Source organism: Amyelois transitella, chromosome 5 (genome assembly GCF_032362555.1).
Source record: "Amyelois transitella isolate CPQ chromosome 5, ilAmyTran1.1, whole genome shotgun sequence".
NCBI lineage: Eukaryota > Metazoa > Arthropoda > Insecta > Lepidoptera > Pyralidae > Amyelois > Amyelois transitella.
The window spans coordinates 3,893,620-3,913,803 of record NC_083508.1 but is presented as its reverse complement, the minus strand read 5'-3'; the positions used below and the strand labels follow the sequence as shown (position 1 = coordinate 3,913,803).

The following is a 20,184-nucleotide window of genomic DNA, read 5'->3' as shown; positions in this document are numbered from 1 at the left end:
GTATCGTATTCATATATATTATTTTTATTTTGTATGTTTTTCTGTATTTATTAACTCCCTTTTTTTATATTTTGATCTGACCTTTGAAGATCGAAGTGAGAAGGCCTAGACGAACGTATCTTGATCAAATTAAAGACTTCCTGGCAAAATGACAGATCAAGAGTACCCGAAAGCTTGCATGAAGAGAGTTGTGAATGTGGATGAAGCGGAAGAAGTAGGTATGCAGAGATCGTGGCAAGTGGAAAGATGTAGTCTCTGCCTACACCGGGAAAAAGGCGTGATTTTATGTATGTGCATCTGACTGAGTGCTGTTTTATATCATCACTAGCTGTGCCCGCGACTTTGTCCGCGTGGAATAGTTATTGTAGGCATCATTGAAGCCCTCAAGGATTAATAATTTTCCCGGATATTTTTCACATTCTCCATTATTTCTTCGCCTTAGGCCTTCCTTGATAAATGGTCTATTCAACACCAAAATAATTTTTCAATTCGAACAATTTGTTCCTGATTTTAGTGCGTTGAAACAAACAAACTCTTCAGCTTTATAATATTAGCATAGATTAATGTTTTAAATTATCAAAGTAGTATAGGTAGAACAGTTAATATTAGTGGAACGAGAGTTACTAATCTGTTACATTTTACAACTTAAACCATTTGGTTTTTTTTTCACGAAAAATACTTTTTAACCGACTTTTTGATGTCGCTCGAAAGCAGTCAAGCTTTTCAGTTCATGTAAAACGTTATTACTTACCCCGAATGAGGTAGTAAAATCGTTTCAAACTTAAGTGATAATATTTAATCCCAAAGCCAGCAAATATTTATTTATATTACAAGTCGAACTGTGAGCTAAGGTCACACTTCCTATACCTACCTTGGCATAATGGACTTCACACAAACACAAAGTTCTTGTGTTGCTGTAGTTCTATATGTTCAGTTTATTCTCATCGAGTGGGTGAGATCAAGCGAGACATTGGAAGAGGACTTGACCAAATGGGGGAAGTCTGGTGAAAGGTCAGGTATTTCCCACCGTGAATCGACGAATTCGCATAAAAAATATTTATGAATAGCAGAAGAATTATACAGCGATTGAGGCAAGTGGAAAAAATGCAGTCTTTGTCAATTACGATATATAACGACGATACTTGAAACTAGGGTATTGCAATATAATAATGGAAGACATCACCTTTACCTACCTGCATCAAAAACGACGACTAATAAGTATTTCATGTTTGCATGCTTCTGATTGGCATTATAAGTAGTAACAATTGTGCCAATGGCCTTCGAAAGTAGACTGTTTTGCTTGGTTAATATCAAGCAAGCAATTCGCCAGGCGGTTATAATATTTACATTGTATTGAAGACATTGTTTTGACAATTGGTCGTGTCGGACGGCTATGGAGAAAAATATATAAACAGCATTCGTTTTTAATTCTTGGTTGCAAACCAAAACGTGTGTAGGTTTGCAATCTACGAGATAACAATACCTAAGTTAATGTAACAGTTAAGTAATCTATATTATTTAAGTACTTTACCAAAGTTCTTATTCTCTTGTATCACATTAAATTAATCCTTCAAGTATTTTGATTTACTAGTCAAGTTTAGGATCTGAGATCCAGGGTTCCAGATCCATCCAGATTCAGGGTTGAAAACACCGAATTCAGATTAAACTATTAGTGTACCGATTATCCTCTGATCCAGGAATTTTCTATGATCGCGATTTACAAATTGTCATTTAAACTCAAGTTAACATATTTTGCAGCCTCGGAGTCAATCATGACAAATATTGAGACAACTGAGTACACAGAACATTCACCAACCATGCATTCATCCAATGATAATTCAATGCGAAGTTGTAATTGTTTAATAAAACAACAATTCCAAGAATGCCATTCAAGCTATCTCCGAATGTCTACCTTATTATCGCATTTTATTTAGCCCAGTTTTCAAAAGATAACTGTTTATCAACAGTGTCTATGGTATCTTCCTAGTTTAACACGGCTGTCCTAAAAATGTGTGTTATTTTAACGTCTTGCTTCACCTGAAACAGATTCATTATTCTACATTTTATTAAGAAAATAATAAACTTCTATCTTTTAAACTACGTTTCCACCTCCCACAAATGTAGTGATGTTGATGATAGTTATTATTATGTAGTGAAATTATAATTAAGTAGACACCCAATAATTTAAAGACTTGGAACGTTTAGCCAGTTTTTGATAGAATTAAGATTCAGTGCTACATACAGTCTATTTAAGACCCAGTCGGGGCATTCCCGAAAAGTATTTTTTTATCATCATCAGCCATCCTATCGACGCTGCTGCTTCAATACGATGCTAATTGGCTTTTAGTAAGATAAGAGGGTAAATGGTTACTAATTAATTAGATCATTTTGGGTGCCTATCTCACTTCGCTGTGAAGTGCCCACGCATGGGAAGGTAGGTACTTAAACAATATGATAATAGAGATTTAGGTATGTGAAAATACTAGCAGATACATATTTGCCTCAGGCCGATTTTTTTGCGAGAGGGATTGGAAGGCATCGAGTTATGTTTCGAAGATTTCGTACCTTGCAATTTTTTACAATATCTACGGAAAGGTTTTAAGAGGTTTATTCTTTACTACTGCAACGAAGCAATCAGAAGTAGGTAATTATTGTCATGGATTCGATATTAATGACAATATTATTGAGTTTATTAATGTATCTTTAATTGTCGCCGCGTGTACTCAACTGATAAATGAAGTAAGAAACTAATAATGTTTTATAAATTCTAATAAATAAAGAACATATTCCATGCCCTTTAACCGTGTAAGGTTCGACAAATAAATTAGACTTGCAACTAAACGTGTAAGTACGAAATTTCTGCGTCATTGTTTACCATACAATATAATCACGTCTATATCATATGCGGGGTAGACAGAGCTGTATGGTTAGTGATGGAATTGAAATAGTGACAGGTTGCTCGCCCCCAGCGTACAAGAAGAAACATTGTTATGCATAAAGTCGCGTTTCTATTTTTGTTCTATTGTGGATACAATATGTAGTACTTATATTTAAGAATACTTGGATTTCTGGAGTACGTACGCTAACGTAAATGTTTGTACGGAGCAAAGGTATCTGGTTATTTTTATACTCGGCTCAAATCCTCCGAATATTCATAAATGACCACCTTACAGTGGTATTGGCGTTGTAATTCGCGACGATACTTATTCTGAACGCATCGCCTCTTAAAAACAAAAGGATATAAGTTGAATAAACATCATTGTTCTCAGCAAGGTTTTCATTCCTCTGTTCGTAATAGTCTAAATACATTCAACTCGTGTGGCGAATTGTGTACGAATGACTCATAATAAGTATACACGGGATAAGTTACAATGAAATGAGAATGCGTCGTTATACATATACCTACTTACTTCTGTAGATACTTACACAGGACAGCTATCTGTATCAAGCGAGCTGAAGAGAACACCATAGAAAATGCTATGATCATCGCGAAATTTTTATTCTATGTTTACATCTATCCTTTTATTAATTTTATAGATTTATGACGTATGCCTCTGATGCATTATGAGTATGCAAACAATGGATTGCTGGACTGCTAATTGAAAAACGCACTGGATACTAACATAAAAAAGTACTTAATTATTTAAGAGAAACAGAATATAGCCGTGTGGTTCCCGACACTTAAGTATAGGACCACGCCACATTTTTCTAATGCATGTCGTAAAAGGTGACTAAGGGAAACGCTTATAAATTGGTATTCTTCTTGTAGGTGAAGGGCTAGTAACTTGTCACTATTTTAGCCGCACAGATGGACTGGCTATTAGTCTTTTCAAAACTGTTGGCTCTGTCTACCTCGTAAGGGATATTCAAACAGCACACACACGGACAAGAAAATACAGAATCGACGATAGCTATAAATTTTTTATGTCTTAAATAATTAAGAACTTTTTCCTTAGTGGCTAGCGCGCTTTTCAATTAGTCAATGATATTTAAAGCAATAGATGTAAAAATAAGGTAAAAGAGATTGCTTCGCAGGTGTACCACGGATACTTATATTATAGCATTACAACTACCTGCGTTTTTGATAGCCGTTTCTAAATATAAACCTGATACACAAGTTCAAGCTATTTAAAACGCAGGCAGTAGGAATACCGTGATATTGCGAATAATATGGTAGTACCATTTTTTTGCCTATAATAATAAATAAAACCACAGAACGATGCGAGCTATCAAGACAAATACTTATAAACGGAAAAGTATTCACACTGATTTTTGTACCAATTCAATTCATGTGCCGTGTGGTTCCCGGCACCAATACAAGAAAGGATAGGACCACTCCATCTCTTTGCCATGGATGTCGTAAAAGGCGACTAAGGGATAGGCTTACAAACTTGGAAATATTTTTTAGGCGATTGGCTAGCAACCTGTCACTATTTAAGTCTCAATTCTATCATTAAGCCAAATAACTGAACGTGGCCATTCAGTCTTTTCAAGACTATTGGCTCTATCTATCCCGCAAGGGATATAGATGTGACCATATGTATGTATGTATTCAATTCATGTGTACTTTTCAGTTATAATCTCCGTTTGCTGGGTGTCTGGCGCATTCGTGGGTTTACTCCCACTGTTCGGCTGGCACGCGGACGTGGAGGCTGCTCCAGGGTGCTACTTCGTGGAAGTCATGGACTACAACTACCTGCTGTTCCTGTACTTCGCCACAATTGTCACCCCGAGTGTGCTTCTGGCTGGCTTCTATGCTCATATCTACAGAGTCGTTGTTAAACAGGTTTGTAACGAGAATTCTTTTATGGAAGTGTTTAGTGAATGCCTTTGGACCAGAATCCTAGATTGGGTAAGTAAGGTTTTTACACAAAGCAAGTCTCGCCCGACCTTCTCAACTTTTGGGAAACCCATATTGGAATTAGATGTTTGTTTGATTGTTTTATAAGTGGCGTCGTAATAGTGTTCTTAAACTAATATTATAAATACGGAAGAAAGTTTAATTGTTGGTTTGTTTTATTGTGGGTTCTCGTGTTATTACTGAACAGTCGTCTTCTTGAATTTTATAATTAAATGTCTAAAGAAGGACATAGGGTACTTTTTGTCTCAGTAAAAACAATACTTGCCGTGATATTCCCAATAAAATAAGATTTTTTTTTGTAAAACTCGAGCGTGCGAATATACGAGTAAAAGCTAGTGTTACCTATTTGTCAGAGTAGACATATAAATTGCCCCAGGCGTCACATTTGCGATATGGCATTGTTATTGCTGAATCAAATGGTGACGGATGCGCTCGGTAATTTCATGTAAAGTGTGCACAAGTGACGCTCACATGTCAAAGTTTTTAATACTATTCCTTCTCATTTTCGAAATTATCACGTGAAAATATTTAAATTTTACGGTCGGCTGTCTGCTTAAAGCGAATCTTGTGTTGGGATTTATAATACACTAGTTGTTAGTGTCCTACGAAATACATAGGAAGAATTTCAGAATGGTCCTTTCCCTGAAATCCGATGGCCGATCATTCCCACAACCAAAAATTAAACATGTGATATATGTAAAATTTCTCTCTAAATTTCTTTATATATTTCCAAAGTTCTTTCATAATTTCTTTTCGTGTTTCAGATGAGTGAGGTGATGACGGTAGAAGGTAGCCGAGGACGTATGGCTGGAGGCACCATGCTCCGTGTCTTGGGGGCAGCTCAGAAACGCGAGGTCAAAGCGACGCAAAACCTCGCTATCATCGTCTTCTTCTTCATCATCTGTTGGATACCTCTTTATACCATCAACGCTATCAAAACGTTCAAGCCTGATTTGGATATCCCAAATTCTCTCACTTACTTTTGTATCATTTTCTCCCACCTAAACTCTGCGATTAATCCATTACTCTACGCGTACCATTTGAAAGACTTCCGAGCCGCTCTTAAGGGACTTCTTTGTACTATTATTGGAAGAGGAGTACCAATACCAGCAGCATACAGACCGCCAGTCCCCGTCAGGAGGCCAGCGTTAGAGAGATGTAACGCTCTGAGGGAGCGACCAAAAGTATACGTTAATTCTCCAGTTTGGCTCAGGCAGAAAGAAGCTGAAACGGCGGCTGCTGAGGCAAGCAGAGTTGTGAGTATTTCGGCACCCGCGGTGCCTGATGTGGAGCCATTTCTGAATAGAATTACAGATAGCTCAAGCGGCCACCATACTCCTGAAGGCAGGGAATCGAACGGCCCCTATCTTATTGATGTAAGCGAGGAAAGGGGTCAAAGTCCATACAAAAGAGTTGAGGAGTTGATCAGACGAGTGAGGAGTGTTAGTGGAGATAGCTGACACGAGGCGTGCCGGTCGGTGCCGGCGTATAGTGTCACATGAAAACGAAGCTTTAAATGTCAAAGACATTCCCTTAGGTCTACGTGAGACGTTGTTACCAAAGATGAGTCATACCAATACTTCCTTATGAGATTTGCAGAGTTTTGCTTATAAGTACCTGATAAGATTCCATAAAGCTATATTTTTTATGTTGTTGCTTTAATGAAGTGCTGATGTGATTCAAATTAATCAAACTCTAAACAATAAGTAGTTGAACGGATAGTATTTATAAAGTTTTACTATTTATTTACATTTTAGACATGTCGAGTTTTAAACTTACCTAATAAATGTATGTGCTGTAAGTCTGTTAAAATTTGCTTTTGAGAAGATTCAGTCAATTGTTGCTTGAAATATACATGGCAGTATTAGACGTGTTTTACTTATTTATCACAGAGTTTACATTTAAGAACAATTAATTCTGATATTTTTTTTATTGAAAATCATTTTGAGAAAAAAATTATGTATAAATGTTGTATACCTCTCAGTAGCAAAGAACTAGCAAAAATTTAATTGCATTAGTAGTGAACAAGAAGTTTTACATTCTAACGAAAATGACCTTGTAATAAAATAACCACAATAATTTTTGTAGGTAATTTTCACATCTGTTTCAACCAACACTAACTGAATACCTATAGCCATCTAGGTATCGAACTGAGAGGGTAAAAGTAAGGAGTGATCACAACGCCATCTATGATATAATGTTCGTGTTGAAACTTTGATGCTTTTGCGATAGATGGCGGGTTGCTGCTGTGTTGTAAACACAGTACAGTGAGAAACAGATCCTAATGGTTTTTTTGTGACGATGTATACTATTGAGATATTTCTATTTTTAAGTTGTGTCTCATTGCTTACATCTTATAAGTGAATGGACCCGATCCTTGGAAGCTGATCAACCTTTGGGTTACACAGTACTTAGGTTTACTTAGGTGTACTTAGTTTATTCATCCGCTAAACTTCTTAACAACTGTACTTTCTGACATACATACATATGGTCACGTCTATATCCCTTGCGAGGTAGACAGAGCCAACAGTCTTGAAAAGACTGAATGGCCACGTTCAGCTATTTGGCTTAATGATAGAATTGAGATTCAAATTGTAACAGGTTGCTAGGCCATCGCCTAAAAAAGAATCCCAAGTTTGTAAGCCTATCTAAGTTTATAAGCATGGGAAAGTGATGGAGTGGTTTTATTCTTTTTTTGTATTGCCGGGAACCACACGGCAAACATAGCATACATAGCTTCTATATCCATAGACGGACAAGTGTCATTCTTAAATTCAGATACCTAATATAAATTTCCATTAGAGATCTTAGTAGCACATTTGAAAGAAATACATTTAAAGGTGTGATTACAATCTATAATTATATTTATTATCAAATGCTAATAACACCTCTTATGAGTACTTCCATCCCATGTAATTTGATTTAACACTTTAATTATGGAAATTAAAATTATACCTTTACTATTGATTTACGTTTCTTTCGCATAATATAATAAAAATATTGTTTGTCTTTTTGTTTTTATCATCGCTATTGACGGCTTTGAATTCATTTCTTTCGGTCATTGCTCCGTTTTTCTGGAGACAGGATCCATGAGGGGGTAAGTCAAGTAACAGGGAGCTACTCTATTACCTGTGGCTGTTACATTTAGGTGAAAGTGTTTATTCTCTTGTCAGTCTTTCGACATCCACGGAGAAATTGAGTTTCATATTTCAATAATTTAATCTATCTTTCAGTAAAAGTATTATTAAATCGATCTAGTATGTGTATTTTGTATATTTTTTTTTCAGTTTTTCTTCTCGCTCATTTCAATTCAAGAAAATTCTTGTAAAACTTAAGATTCTGCTTGTAGACGGGCTTAAGCCTCCTGTCCCTATGTAAATTTCATTATTATCTTTAAATAATCCAGTTGAGCGTATTATGTGGAGTCTTTTGGAGATTGTTGGCTCTGTATATCCCGTAACAAAAAGAGACGTCATGTATGTATATTTTAAATCTTCAGTGAACAATATCTATAGGTACATGAATTTATATTGAAATAGAATTGGACATGAAAAAAAAGATAACAAGAGAAACAAGAAAGCGTAAGTAATTCAAGTAGCTATTATTGTCGTAAGCTTTGATTAAAGGTCGCGAGGACATTAATTAAAATAAGCTTATTATAATGTAAATGTTCGACAATATTTTCAATCTTCACTTTTATATCATCGGATACATTAACCTACTGAAGAAAATAGGACCAGGATAATGTTGAGTATTAAAAAGAGATTGAATTATATGAAAACATGTCTCACTGAAAACAGCTGTGAAAATCTCCTGCAGATTGTAATGGCAGTTCCGACCGTCGCTGGGTTTTCAATTTTGAAGGATAAAGTGCAGGGTTTGTATATTGCGAATAAAAGAATTTGGAAGTAGGGCGGGCTAATCATGAACCTTGTCATGGGATACGTTTTATTTTCCTTTTATTTTTTGGTTACAATAGAAAGTCCTAATAAAAATTGCCTCATGAACATTCGTAAATTTTGGTGAAGTATACCTAGTAGATCCCATCTTGTTTTGAAGACGACTAAAAGACTTCAAAATCGTATCAAACTTCTTACTCAGTGGAAGGTTTGGATTCCTTCTTCATTACAGTAAGGCAGCTGATTATAAAACCATACCTTTTCATGGCATGTAAAGTATCACTAAAATATTTTTTGCCAGACTTGAGAATAAAAGTCAACAGAATAAAATCAAAACATTGAAATAATAACTTTATTACTGATCAATTTGTGTATAGTTTTATTGTGTGTTGCGCTTTCGAAGGGAAAAGTGCAATTATGTTGAAGGTACTGTCATTTCTTTTTCTATTTTGTATTGGCTTTCTAAAAGTAACATAAATGCAAAGACCACGTTTATATGCATTTCTAGTTGAGCGGCAATTACGAGGTTTTTATGAAAGTTTCGTAAAAAACTTGTGAATAATAAATTAATTTATTTTATTTTCTCCAGAAAGGTATCCACCAAGATGCAAGTTATATTTAAAAAATCAAAGGTTGGCTATGTTGTAATGTTGGCTAATCTCTTAAACGTCAACTAAAAATGATACCATCATACGATAAAATTCAAGTAAATACTTGTTAGTAGAAATGGGTATCTTAATTCTGATTGGACTGAATAATGAACAATTCTGATTCCAGTGTCATTCTGGTGCATTCATATTAGCTTGCTGATGTATGTGTACGGCGCAGGCAGCGTGGTGTTCTGGACTTCGGATGCTGAGAATGTCGGAGACCTCGTCCAGAATTTGGTCAGTGTCTCCATTCTATGCTTCACTGCCAATAACAGCTATTGGTTTCTTACGAAAAGGTAAGTTATTCAAAAATAATAGTGCTGCAGGATTGTTTTTTTTTTGGAATAGAGAGAAAAAGTAAACATACTGAACTCAACTAATAGGAGTTGGCTCTAAAATATAAGATGAAGATAGTATCAATAGAGTACACCAGGAGCTGCGGGCACGCATTCAACAAAAAATCATTTTTTTCCGTTCCCATGGAAATTTCGGGTAATTCCTACTTCTCCATAAATCTTAATCATTTTTGGTTTATGGAGTTTCATATCTCTATATCTAAAAGTCAAACAGCCAGTGTCCTCTTAATTATTTAGATAGATGCATATTTATCATGTCACCTATGTAAATAAATAATTAAAAAAATATTTTCATAGATTCTATATTTTTATTACAGACCCCTCATAAAAGAAGTAGTACGTAAAGTCCGTGAATCAGATGAGATGGCGAGGACGGCAGAGTTCTTATTAAAAAAACACGAAAGGGCGTTATTTCTCATTAAAGTCGTGATATTAACGTTTTACTTCATGAACTGCTCAAACGCTGCTTTCATTTACATTCCTGCTAGAATTGATGTCAGTAGTCAGTATAGCATGCGGCCTTGTGTTGGTAAGTTAAGGTGTAGATTCTCTATTTCGTCCTCTGAGACTCTTTATCATTTATTCTATAAAGGTACTCATCAAATTTACTGGCTATGTTACCTCTCGGCAATATATAATATTGAAAAAATGTTGCTTTTAGTTTTCTGTGTTTAGAACCAAAAAACATATAATGGATTTTATAAATTTTCAGGATTCCCACTAAACTCAAGCCCATATCGAGAGATCTGTCAAACTCTTCTCCTTGCCGAAGAACTTTCTATAATGGCAGTCGTGCTTAACTTCCAAGCCCTGCTGGTGTTCCTGATAGGTCACACCGCTGTAATGTACCAGATGATGTCAGACGAAATGCTCAGTTTTACAAGCGCCAAGCACTTTGATATCAAGAACAACAAACATGTCAAGAAAAAGCTGCCGTTCATGATTCGACGGCATGTACTTTTGTTAGACATTGTCGGTAATTTGAAAACTCTTTATAGTGTCCCAATCGGTATCAACTTCTTCGGTAACGCTGTCTGCATCAGTTTCTTCTTCTACTTACCGATTCAATCTTGGCTGCCTTTCATGCCAATTTTGCTATATTGTTTCGTAGTTTTCTTTCTTTACAATTTCCTTGGACAGAGGTTGATTGATGCATCAGAGTTATTTGAAAGAGCGGTATATGGGTGTGGTTGGGAACGCTTTGAGGTAAATGAGAGGAAGGCGGTGTTCGTGATGCTTCGTCAGGCTCAGCAGCCGGTGGAACTTCTGGCGGCGGATATAGTGCCCGTGAACATTTACACATTCGCAACCACACTGCAGGCTATGTTCAAATTCGTTACCGTGGTCAAACTTTAACTTTTCTTGATTATACATATTGTTAACTTCAAGACGATCATGATTGAAAATGATTCAAATTACAATTGTCGTGACATATATTTATTATAAATCACACCTCTTTCTCGGAGGGGTAGACAGACTACATCTTTTCACTAGTAGGTATCGTTTCACGATTTTATGTACATTTAATAAATCTTATAGTAATTAATTAGTCGTTTATTTATACTCGTCTTTTAGGAATTTTGCTTCATACATAAGGTAGTACAAGTATTATAATTTTATCTAAACCCTAAGTTTCATGTCAATAGACATATGGACGATAAATAACTAACTCTCTAGTCTATATCCTATCTATCCACTATCATCATCTACTTGGACCCTAATAAATAAATCGAGATGAGTTTTACACATTTCTAATATTACTTATAATGCTATTGTGTCACTTAGGTTTTTCAAGGTTCTCAGCAAATAGTTCTTAGTCACGCACCAGCCAAAAATAGCCACAAAATATAGTGCAATATAGTCATTAGCAATTCAGCCTGCAGAAACTACCTAATTCATGTTCATTTTCCTACAGTTAGACTAATATCATGTCTGACCTTAACACAAAAAATGTCTACTCTTATGAAATGATTTTCAAAGACTACAAATTGTCAAAAGAAGTTACCAAACAGTGGACAGTAATAGTAGTTTTACTTATCACTGTCAAGTATATGTTTTGCATTGATATAGTTCGATGGATACGTATATGTTATTATTATAATTTCAGTACAAAGGTCAGGATGGAATTGGTTTTAGGAATGTCTGAACCATCATCAGATTTCAGGTCAAAAGTACCCGAAACCGCCGAGCCTGCATGAAGAGAGTTATGAATGTGGATGAAGCGAAGGAAATATGCAGAGATCGTGGCAAGTGGAAAGAAGTAGTCTCTGCCTACCCCTTCGGGAAAGAGGCGTGATTTTATGAATGTATAATTTCAGCTACAATGTTGAAAAAATGTGTTAAATATGTCGGCAAGAAAGTATTGTTATTCTGCATATTTATGAATGTTAATTTTCTTAAGTTTTTTAGAATTTCATTAATGTATAACAGTCATAATATAATCAGATTATGTAAATTGGTAAGGGGACCTCAGTCCTCTCAGCTTGTTGTAATATTTTGAAATGACGTTAATATAAGACAAATGCATATCACTAGTGTAAGTATAGTGGTAAGTAATCATTAGCCAATTCAACGTGTACAAACAAATATCTTACTTTGTTTGTATGGTAAGAACTTGAACTAGTGTTTATAAATTTTAATCTGTCTCAAAAGCTGCAATTTAAGGGAAAAATACTGTCTGTTGCCGAACTGCGGAAATTTGAGTTTTTAATAACAAAAGTTGAAGATACTAACCAACCGACCATAATCACCTTTCTAAAACCGACGATTCTCTCAGTATACAACTATCGCTCAATACGCATGGTCACGTCTCACGTTCCGCGGTTTTTAATCATTAAAAATAAAAAGAACAAATGTAAATGAACAATAATATTTTGTGAGCATTGTGAATAGGACTTAAAATGAAGTTGGAAGTATGTTTTTTGTTAATGATCACGAGTATAAGCAACAACGGAAAAGCGTCTTTGGAAAGCTTCGCGCCGGCAAATGCGCACGTACTTTTTGAGGATACTACAAAAAGCTCCGGTAAGTTTGTAAAGCTTAAATGGTAGTAAATTTACAATTATTCTCACCATATTTCACTATGCAGAAAAATAAGCAATTTGAACTAAACTTAAGTAAATGCGATATGTTTGAGTGGGTACTAAAACTGGTAACTTGTTTACCCCTTGCACTTTTTAAACAGCTGAGCCGATTTCCATGAAGTATATATTGTTAACAACCAATCCAAAGATAAAGATTTAGATTAGAAAAATAAATGAATCGAAATAGGTTTATCTATTCACATAGACAAGTTTCCATCAAGTTTATATATAACTATGTATCAATAAAAGCAAGTCAACCTTACCTTAGTTATTGCGTCAGTGATTAAAAACTAATGAAGGAGATAGATATACTTGGCAAAAATGACAAAATCATAATAGGTTTATTCGCTTATTTATGTAGGGTTCTCATTTTGGTATTCCCGTCAGCTATTTTGAAGTAAACAAATTGCTTTTACGATTCTTCTACTAACAACTACCTATAAGCAATAACAAATGAATTAATTTCACAGATGCATCGTGCTACCGACCTTGTAAATTCAACGTGAAACCAAGGCGATGCCACTACTCTTTCATCGTAGAACCAACAGTTCTAGAAAATGGTCGGACATCCATATCCATCAATGGGATGACACCAGGACCTCCAATAAACGTCTGCGTAAATGATGTAGTAGTTGTAGAAGTGAAGAATAAAATACCCAATGAAGATATCAGTATACATTGGCATGGTATAGAACAGAAAGGAACGCCGTATATGGATGGAGTTCCTATGGTTACGCAGTGTCCTATATCTTATGAAACTACTTATAAGTATGCATTCATTGCTTCATCCCCTGGGACTTATTTTTATCATGCTGATTCAGGTATGTCGATAGTAAATTGATTTGTATTGGCATTGTGTATTTGTTAACTTATATTTCCTGGTACTGCTGTAAATCTTTTCTTTGAGGTTTATGACTCGCATGTGTTGAATATTAGTTTTAACTGGATAAGGTAATATTTTAGGTACATTGAAAAATAAATTTTGCAATATTTTCATATCCATTCGTACCTTATTCGCTTTAGACTTGAATCTTTTAGAATTCATGAATGGAAATATACGTGACTACACTAAAAAAATGACAACTTATTTGAGACAAAAATCACGTACCCATTTGTTAAAGAAACGATAACAGCAACGTTAATGAATATAACTTGACATTGATAAATCACATTGTTTTAGTTGCTCACCAGAGTGATGGCGTTTATGGATCTTTGATTGTTAACCAGCCCCAGCCATTAGAGCCTCATTCAGCTCTGTATGACTATGACAGAAGTAATGAGAACACTATTATGTTTGCGGCAAAATTCCCAGAACTACTCACCGGTAATTTAGAAGATGTGGGTCGAAAGGTCCCGAATGCTCTAGTCATTAATGAGTATGAAGAAGATGTGTTTAAGTAAGTATAAAAATGTTTTAACAAGATTTTTATGGAAGAATACATACGTATAACGAAGATAGAATTGAAAAGACAGAAATGCCACGTTTAGATATATTATAGTATACATTTTCATAATCTTTATTTTTACACAAAAAGTAGGTAATTATATCATATATTATAAAATTCATGGGAACAGTGCTAGTTTAGGTAATTTAAATGGTGTTAATAGTCAAAGTGTTTGTAATATCATTATAATGAGTCGCATGATCTATTAAGATAGAGTTAGATTTTGTAAATACAAAACTTACAAAATAAATGAACGTTCGTCACAGTTGACTATGAGCTTTATAGTTGATGGGCAAATCATAAATTAAGTACTTTAGCACACCCAGAACAATACCGAGGACCAGTATTTGTGCAAATATTTGTACGCTCTGTGAATCGAGCCAAATTCTGATATATTTCATATTTTTGTCGCCGAATTTAATCCTAAGTCATGAATTGATAAATAGTTGTATTTTACGAGTGTACTTTAATTTCAGATGCTTTAATTGATAGCTCAACAAATAACCAAATAGATTTACCAAAAAACGAATCATCAATTTGTTTTTATTTATTGATTGATCATTTTCCATTACTGCCATCAAGCTGAACATGTCTTGTGACTATGTCTACTGCGTACGGGATAACGAAATGATATGGGCATGTATTGCATTTCCAGGTTATTCGTTATTCCCGGCTTCGCTTATAAACTGCGGTTGATCAACGCAATAGCTATCGAGTGTCCTGTAGTGGTCAGCATTGACCAACACGAAATGCTTGTGATTGCGACCGACGGGAAACCTGTCAAACCACTGGCTGCTAAGAGCGTTTTACTGTATCCAGGTAAGATCAATGATATTCGCTAATTTGTCGGCATTCGAAGTGCGAGCTGCTGTAGTGTGCTTGTCTGTGACCGGATTCGAATATTGGAATGACTGACGAAAATCAAATATTTCCGATTGGTTTTAAATGTTTGTTTATTGTATATAAGTATTTTTTTATAATTATATCAATATCTTTGAGTTAGTATCCCAGAACACAAATCTCGAATTTACTTTGCGGCTAGCTCAATCTGTAATTTGTTATACGAGTATTTTTTTTTTTCGTTATTGTATACATTTTGCCGATTCTGTTCTCAACTGTCGGAACTTAAAGTTCTACGAGTACCTTGCATGCATTACTCGTATTATACTAATTGAAAATGCGGTTTCTTATAAAATTTAACAAAAGTCCTAATTTTACTCTGTGAGATACCACACCGCCGATTCTACTGCATAATAATAGCTGAGGCAAACCTATTTCATAACCATAATAGAGAAATTTCACGAATTCAATTACTGAGATTTCTTCCGTTGTACAGTTATCCATCGTAGTTCAAATTTCCTTGATGAAATGTGTCGATAATTTTTTTATATAATTTTAATTAAGTATAGTAAAGTTCTAACACTTCAATTATGTCGTAAACAACTTGAATTTATACAGCATAAAAACATAAAGCAAAATACGATTTTTTTTCTTTCGACCCTGAGACCGATCAATCCGTATGGGAAAGTAAATTTAAATTTCTCATTTTGCCATTTTTTTCAATGGAATGCTCATCATTTCATCGTTCAAACATGCTGTGGAAATTTCCTTAAGAAATAAAAGTATAAATAGAATTTTTGAACTTTTAAGTAAATTAATTTTTGATCTTTTCTTCAAGTATGAAAATTTCAAAACGTGTCCATTGCCTACAAATCTATGTAAGACAGACATAACAACTTAGAAGCAGACGACTTGACACTATTAAAAGTCATTTTTTCTAAGAGGCTGGCATATAACGAGGGCCAAGCCTCCGAGAGAGTGAAAGTATGGAGAAAGTAATCCGACGATACTATGCTTAATGGCAGCATCATGGTATACCCACTATGCACAGATAAAAAACTGTCTCAAGATTAAAATGATAATTTTATAGTGTAATAAGCAACTGTCATAGAAATGAACTGTCTTCTATTTTCAAAATTATTATTTTTTTCCACCCAACCCATAAGATTAAACCGATTCTTATCTACTCAATTAAATTTGTAATAGATTGCTATTTTGTTTTAAAACAACCAAATATATCGAAATATTCGTTATATTGAAATAGTCAAAAAGTAGGAATAAATATATTTTCCAAATTTACAAAAAAATTGGAAAATATTTTTACAAGTCATCACTGTATAAAAACTTATCTAGTTGTGCATCAAAACACAAAATCATTAATTCAAAATATTTACCAATAAAGCTGGTTGGAATTGAAAATAGCAATATTATAACAAAGTCCGTAAAATATACTCGTACTTAGGTGTATTTATTTGTTCCGTTCCGTTTGTCCCCGGCGAGAGGAGAAAGGCGGCCGCTGTTGTATATGTTTGGGCAGCCAAGTTTAAGGTCACGTTACACCGGTTTCGTTTGTTTGTATTTCACTTTCTTTTAGTTTAGTTATTTTTAAGTGCTGTTATTAAACTTAATTAAGATCAAGCGAATCATTATATTCATGGCATCTCCACATTACACCAATATGCGCAGTTAATGTGTAGAATTTAAAATTAAAATTACCAGATAAACAACAATACTTCATATTTGTAAAATTTCTGTAGCTACAAATAATTTAAACTTTAAATTTCTACTTTAAATTCGATCTGTTATGCAGAGGTGTAATAGAGTAAAGCAAAATGTTTCGTACGTAGATATCTTTAGAAATCTGCCTGTGTTTTAAAATAAACTGTTCGTTCGTCATCATAGAAATTGAAGTGACATTCGTATAAGTAGGTACTTATCCCTTTTGTGGAGCTATCACTATCGCTATACAAACTATCGCTGTCCCATTTCACGTCATAATAAAAAGCGAAACAGCGATAGATTTCTGCGATAAATGCGAAATAATAATTCACATGCAAATATCTGATTGCAACATTTTCTCAAACACAGGAGAGCGGATGGACGTAGTAGTGCGGGCTTCGCAGGAAGTCGGCGGCTATTGGCTGAATGCTCGGGGCACCGGCGCGTGCGCTGGTCTGTCTACGAACACTATGTTGATCTACTCCGGGTTCAATTACACTGCCATGCTTCACGATGATCTGGTAAGATTGAAATTAAAAGTAATTGTAGGTCCTGTTGGGAACACATCAAGATAAGAGATTAAAAGAATGAAATCGGCATCAGATAGTTTAAATGGTCAGGTTTGTTAAGTGATGAAATTGAGATTTAGGTAGTGACAGGTTGTTAACCCACCGCCTTAAAGAAGAATCCTGAGTAAAGTCTTTTTCTTGGTTATCTTATCACGGGGACTGAAGTAGCTGGCACCGGCTAAGGCAATATTTCATTAGGTTATTTAGCACTTCGCACTAGCAATTTGCGGTCATATTCTAGTGAGAAATCATGGCTAGCTTCATCATCATGATAACTGCGATAAATTGGAAAGCGAGTTTACATACTAATATTATAAATGTGAAAGCAAGTTTGTTTGTTACCTCTTCACGGTTAACGGACTTGCTAACAGAGTACGGAATAGGGTAAAAAATCATCATTTACGCGTATTCAAGCTAAGGGCGAAAGCTATGCAAATAAAAATAACTTTATGTGTTGGAATTCAACAGGTTTGGGAGAAATTTCTTAGTTTAAATATTTTTCATTTATGACTTTTTGCCTCGAGTGAAAATTTCTAGCGACCTTGTGGATCTTGCGAGTTCTGAAGTCTGTTCACGCGAATCGAAAAATACCAAATAAAGACTAACCTGTTTAAAAAAGAAAAAAGGCTTTAATAATGAAAGCGAAATATTGATATTTCAGAATTCTGTGGTATCGGAGCCGAATCTTTCACCCCCTGTCTACGGTCAGCAGTTAGACTCTCTTCAGGATTCATCAACCCATCAGAAAATTAGACCCGTCTACTTGGGAATTGACAGGAACGTGATAAAGTTCAAGGAGACTGACAACGATTTCCGATACATCAGTGATGCTATCCCGAAGAGACCATTCTTTCCAGCGTCCCTATGTAAGTACTAAACTGGCATAATATTCTACATATATAATAGAGAAAAGATTTGTATTCTTGTTTATTTGTAACGAATAAACTCAAAACTACTGAACTGATTTCAAAAATCCTTTCACTGTTAGAAAGCTAAGTGCTATAACTATATATAACATAGATATGTTATATATTAAGACAATATTTGTTTAAGATTAAAAAAATCAGTCTTATTTCCGTGTTTTTATCAAAAGCTTATTCATGGATATTAGGGAATTTTGTGCGCTCTAAGTAACTTTGCACTATGAGTTTAAAACCTTAAACTTATTACGTATCTTACTATTCCAGCACTTCAAGATACCGGTGTAGTCCAAATCAACGGTAAAAATTTCCTTTACCCTAACTCACCGATCCTTCTAAGTCCTCGGGGCGTGAAGACAGAGTCACAGTGCTACGTGGGTGAAGAGACCAGGGATAAGGACCCACAGTGCCTACAAATATTGAAGGCGTTTGAGGGAGAGCTGCTTGAAATAGCATTGGTGAATGAAGGTTAGTGATCTTGTCATGTGACTGAACTATCATTATTTTAATTTCTTTTGCTTTCGCACATTTTATTCATGATCTTGGATTAGGCAATTCAGATTTTTACACGAAACAAACCTCATGAAATCTGATTCATGGTAAAAGATCCACTAGATGAATCCCCTTTAGCTGCCTTTTACGACATCCATGGAAATGATGGGGTCGTCCTATTCTAAGTGCCGGGGTCCACACACCGCGAAATTGGGTATATTTATGTCCTTAAAACACTTTCAGTCTTTAATTTATAATAAAGACTATAGTTAAGTACTTTGCCGATATATTTTTACAAAAAAAAAATACATATTTTTAGGATTTATATTTGGTAGCAATGAATCATACACATTCCATCTGCACGGATACCCAATGTACGTGGTGGCTACCGGGCAGAATGCTGACAACAAACCTCTTTCGAAGGAAGAATTCTATAATCTTGATGCGGAGCACAAAATTAACAGGTCAGTAATGGCTGTGATTCAAACATTATTGTCTAGGGTAATTTCATTCAGTTGCTTCATTAATAAAGGTAAAGAAAGTCGTAATAAAGTTAAACTGTAAACTTACGAATCATCTCTTTATGTTTTACAGAAATCTTATAACCCCACCAATAAAGGACACTATAGTAGTACAAAATAAAGGTTATACTATTGTTCGTGTGAAAATCGACAAAGGAGGTAGTTGGTTGCTGGAGTGCCGATCCTGTGGGCAGGCTTTACCTGCAGCTGTGCTCATCAATGTTCCCCAGACGTTGCCCAAGACCATTACAAGTTTATTATCTAAATGTGGCAGCTTCAGGCCACCTGATGTCTTGTTGAATTAAAACTGAGTTGAGACTGATAGTTTACTTAATATAGTTATAGATACTCATAGAAGTAATTAGTTCACAATGGTCTTACTCGTAGTAATAGTTGCTGATTATAATGGGACTAAAACTTCTATTGATACTGGTAAGGCTATTTCAATTAGTGAACAGTTAGATACCGAGTAATCAACGATGTTGAAATCGGGTACTTTTATTCTGAATTTCGAACTTTGTAGAAATTGGAATTTTTGATTCGATTTTAACAATGTTATGGGAATAAATGTGACTCTTTAATTGATAATTAAAGTTTTTGTGGGTCCTTTTTAAAAATGGATGAATGCTGTCGTTTCATCTAGAGTGGCAGGTCTAGTGAAATTTTGGATGTTTTTGTATTTTTCTATGTAACATATAATGAATGAATTAGTAATTAATTAATTTAAGTATCTTATAGTAACAATACGACACTAATTATAAAAAATATTATGGCAATAGTAGTTTTCTTTATAACATTTTAATAACTTAAGGAACTAAAATAAAAATTA

At 34.8% G+C, this 20,184-nt stretch overlaps 3 protein-coding genes across 3 annotated transcripts in view; all 3 read left to right on the top strand.

Moving 5' to 3' along the window:
* LOC106138894 (adenosine receptor A3) overlaps nt 1–6,712 on the top strand; it is a 55,146-nt gene extending 48,434 nt beyond the window's left edge. Inside the window, exons 2-3 of the mRNA XM_013340189.2 lie at nt 4,575–4,786; nt 5,626–6,712. Of these exons, the coding sequence (XP_013195643.2) occupies nt 4,575–4,786; nt 5,626–6,321 (908 nt within the window). The 3' untranslated portion in view covers nt 6,322–6,712. The remainder of the gene's footprint in view (nt 1–4,574; nt 4,787–5,625) is intronic.
* Nucleotides 6,713–8,644: 1,932 nt separating this feature from the next.
* Nucleotides 8,645–11,122, top strand: LOC106137958 (odorant receptor 49a-like). Its single transcript, XM_013338923.2, has 4 exons — nt 8,645–8,738; nt 9,538–9,706; nt 10,084–10,295; nt 10,479–11,122. Exons 1-4 carry the CDS (start codon nt 8,687–8,689, stop codon nt 11,120–11,122), a joined length of 1,077 nt encoding a protein of 358 aa, XP_013194377.2. The 5' UTR covers nt 8,645–8,686.
* Nucleotides 11,123–12,568: 1,446 nt separating this feature from the next.
* Nucleotides 12,569–20,058, top strand: LOC106138359 (uncharacterized). The gene is made up of 9 exons (XM_013339492.2): nt 12,569–12,790; nt 13,320–13,670; nt 14,030–14,246; nt 14,950–15,113; nt 17,223–17,374; nt 18,084–18,288; nt 18,610–18,810; nt 19,154–19,298; nt 19,429–20,058. The coding sequence occupies exons 1-9, from the start codon at nt 12,667–12,669 to the stop codon at nt 19,658–19,660; spliced, it is 1,791 nt and encodes a 596-aa protein (XP_013194946.2). The 5' UTR covers nt 12,569–12,666; the 3' UTR covers nt 19,661–20,058.
* Nucleotides 20,059–20,184: the final 126 nt, after the last annotated feature.

Coding starts and splice junctions, on each gene's coding strand:
- LOC106138359 (XM_013339492.2), top strand. CDS start 12,667: ATGAAGTTGGAAGTATGTTTTTTGTTAATGATCACGAGTATAAGCAAC. Junction 12,791..13,319: donor GGATACTACAAAAAGCTCCG/GTAAGTTTGTAA, acceptor TTAATTTCACAG/ATGCATCGTGCTACCGACCT. Junction 17,375..18,083: donor CCATGCTTCACGATGATCTG/GTAAGATTGAAA, acceptor TTGATATTTCAG/AATTCTGTGGTATCGGAGCC.
- LOC106137958 (XM_013338923.2), top strand. CDS start 8,687: ATGGCAGTTCCGACCGTCGCTGGGTTTTCAATTTTGAAGGATAAAGTG. Junction 8,739..9,537: donor TTTGAAGGATAAAGTGCAGG/GTTTGTATATTG, acceptor TTCTGATTCCAG/TGTCATTCTGGTGCATTCAT. Junction 9,707..10,083: donor TATTGGTTTCTTACGAAAAG/GTAAGTTATTCA, acceptor TTTTTATTACAG/ACCCCTCATAAAAGAAGTAG.